Raw genomic sequence first — 2,437 nt, 5'->3', positions numbered from 1 at the left:
AACTCCGGGTTCGCTGCGCTATCGGTGCCGGCGGGGGGCCGCCGGGAAGCCGCAGCGTTCCCGGGAAGCGCAGGCAGCACCAGCGCCTGCCAGGCCGGCGGCAGCAGGCATGACCAACACAAACACCGACCTGCAATAAAGCTCCCCCAGGTCTGAGTCTGGCCGAGCGACAGACAAGGCACTTCTGTTAGCGACCGTGGCAGTGCAAAGAAATAATTAAAAAAAAAAAAGACTGATGCTATTGTACCCAGATTCTGTCCGTGGACTTCGGCTGATGCCAAGCATTTACCACCCTCACTCACTTCCTGCTTGCCACCCTCGGCTTTCCTGGAGGAAAACATGCATTTTAAATGTTTATTTAGAGCTGTAAGAATTTCAACAAATTGTATTTAAATACAAATAAATATCAAAGTATGCTTCTGATGGGAGCACAGCCACACACCCATTTGAAATCAGGTATCTTCTAAATTCCTAATGGGAACAGAATTCAGAGCTGTTCTAAACAATGCAGATACAGACCCGGAAAGCTACAAATGTTAGACCACGCAGGAACAAACACAGGCTGTTCACAGAGAAATGCAAATGGGTGTCACTGACATTCAGAGGGGTACAAACTCCCAAGAATAGCACTTTTCCCTCTACTCAGGTACCCAAAAACTAGGAAACAAACATTAACAGCACAAGACCTACTTTTGAACAATTCAGGCTTTCAACAATCCTCCACCACAGACAGGCACGGCTCCGTTCCAGGTGCTCGGTTCGGCAGCAGGAAGCGAGCTCTGCCTGGAGGGAGGTGTGCTGCTGCTGCAGGAATACAAACCTCCCTGGGCTGTGCCACTGAGCAACTCCTGCCTGCACAAACCAGGTCTGTTTCCAAATTGTTTTCCTCCTCCTGTTTGAGACCACCATTAAGCAGCTTGGGGGAGCAGCTCAAGAGTGACCGATGAGGTCTGACAGGGCTGGGGAGGGCAAACATTGGAAAATCAGACCAGTGTCACCTGGACCTGAGCACGTGAGCTCTCTGACATCCCCCTGGCACATGCAGTCACAGCACTGTGTGCACAAAGGAGAAAACGCTGCCAGAAGATGTTTTTTCCTCAGATTTCTATTTTGCAGACATTTAGGGGGAAAACGTGCTGCGGATCAGATGGTTCAGAGCAATGCCTTCCATCAGATCTGTGGACTTGGCCCCTGGGGCAATCCCACTCACAGCAGGACCAGCTCACCACAAACACTGGTGCCACCTCACACCAAGAGGCAGCTGACCACCTCGACCAGCCAGTGGAAAGCAAAGCTGGGCAGGACAGGGGGCAAACACCAGGCTCATGGCTTGGCAGATGTCTCAGAGGCTGCAGTTACTCTCACACTGTCACAACTGGCTCATGAGGAGCTGCTACCGTCAGGGACCACTGAACACAAATGCCAAAGCTCAGGGCACAGCACAGACCTCAGTGGTGTGTAAATACACTAATTCCTACATGCAGGCACACACCTACAGCCTAAATGACACCGAAAATACCTGTGCTGTGTCATTAGCTTAAGGTTATCACGTCATAAAGTAACATTCTGGAGTCTGCAAATCAAAATGCAAAATCAATTGGCTTTGGTGCATATAAAATATTGCATGCACAGTTACTAAAGGTGTTGCAAGATCTATTTAAAATGAGTTTTATTGAGATGAAAAAGTTTTTCCATGATAACTACAGCACATGTTAATCAAAACCAAGTGCTTCCCCTTCCATTAAAACACGAATTGGAATACATTTTGTTCAAAAATACTTTAAAAACTAATCAGTTAAATGGAGTATTTTTGGATGTGCTTTACTCCGAATGCTGGTTACTGTTTCTAATCTGGCTAATGAATGCACACTTAACGAGAGGTTGCCTGTGTGTTCATCAGAGGCTTTGAAGGGAACCTATTTCTCTGAACAGCCTTCAGCTGTGAGCTGCACTGGCAGGAGGCACAGACCCTCAGGTGTGACAGAGGGCTGTGCTGGCCGTGCCCTGCTCAGGTGGCATCGTCCTTCCCACTCTACAAAAGTACAAAAGCATTGGAGGACTCCAGGTATACAAAGCAGTGTTTCTTGCTACCATCATCCACTCATAAGCATCATCTTCTGGATTTCCAGGCAGCTCTAGAGTAAGGAGTAGTCCTTTTCTTATCCGGTGGTTTGAAGTAAGAATAAACAGGTGCTGCAGGATATTCTGCGTCTGGATTTTCTGCCATCATTTTCAGCTTGGCTTCAATGGCCTTTATTTTTGCACTGACACTGGAAAGAGAAAAAGCAGAAGGGAAATTGAGCTTGATCTTAGCATGAAACCCAACTACAGAAATCCAGAGATTCTGCTGACATGAGAATCCTCACTGCACAAGGAGGGGCCAGACAGCCCCCACTGCTGCATCCACAGCGAAGCAGGGATGCACTGCCCTGAGACC

At 48.1% G+C, this 2,437-nt stretch overlaps 1 protein-coding gene across 1 annotated transcript in view; it reads right to left on the bottom strand.

Moving 5' to 3' along the window:
* Positions 1-340: 340 nt before the first annotated feature.
* RBM18 (RNA binding motif protein 18) overlaps positions 341-2,437 on the bottom strand; it is a 6,268-nt gene continuing 4,171 nt past the window's right edge. The window contains exon 4 of the mRNA XM_008642153.2: positions 341-2,270. Coding sequence (XP_008640375.2) covers positions 2,111-2,270 — 160 coding nt within the window. The 3' untranslated portion in view covers positions 341-2,110. The remainder of the gene's footprint in view (positions 2,271-2,437) is intronic.

Source organism: Corvus brachyrhynchos, unplaced genomic scaffold (genome assembly GCF_000691975.1).
Source record: "Corvus brachyrhynchos isolate BGI_N302 unplaced genomic scaffold, ASM69197v1 scaffold59, whole genome shotgun sequence".
In the NCBI taxonomy this organism is placed as follows: Eukaryota; Metazoa; Chordata; class Aves; order Passeriformes; family Corvidae; genus Corvus; species Corvus brachyrhynchos.
This window is presented reverse-complemented; position numbering and strand designations above follow the sequence as displayed.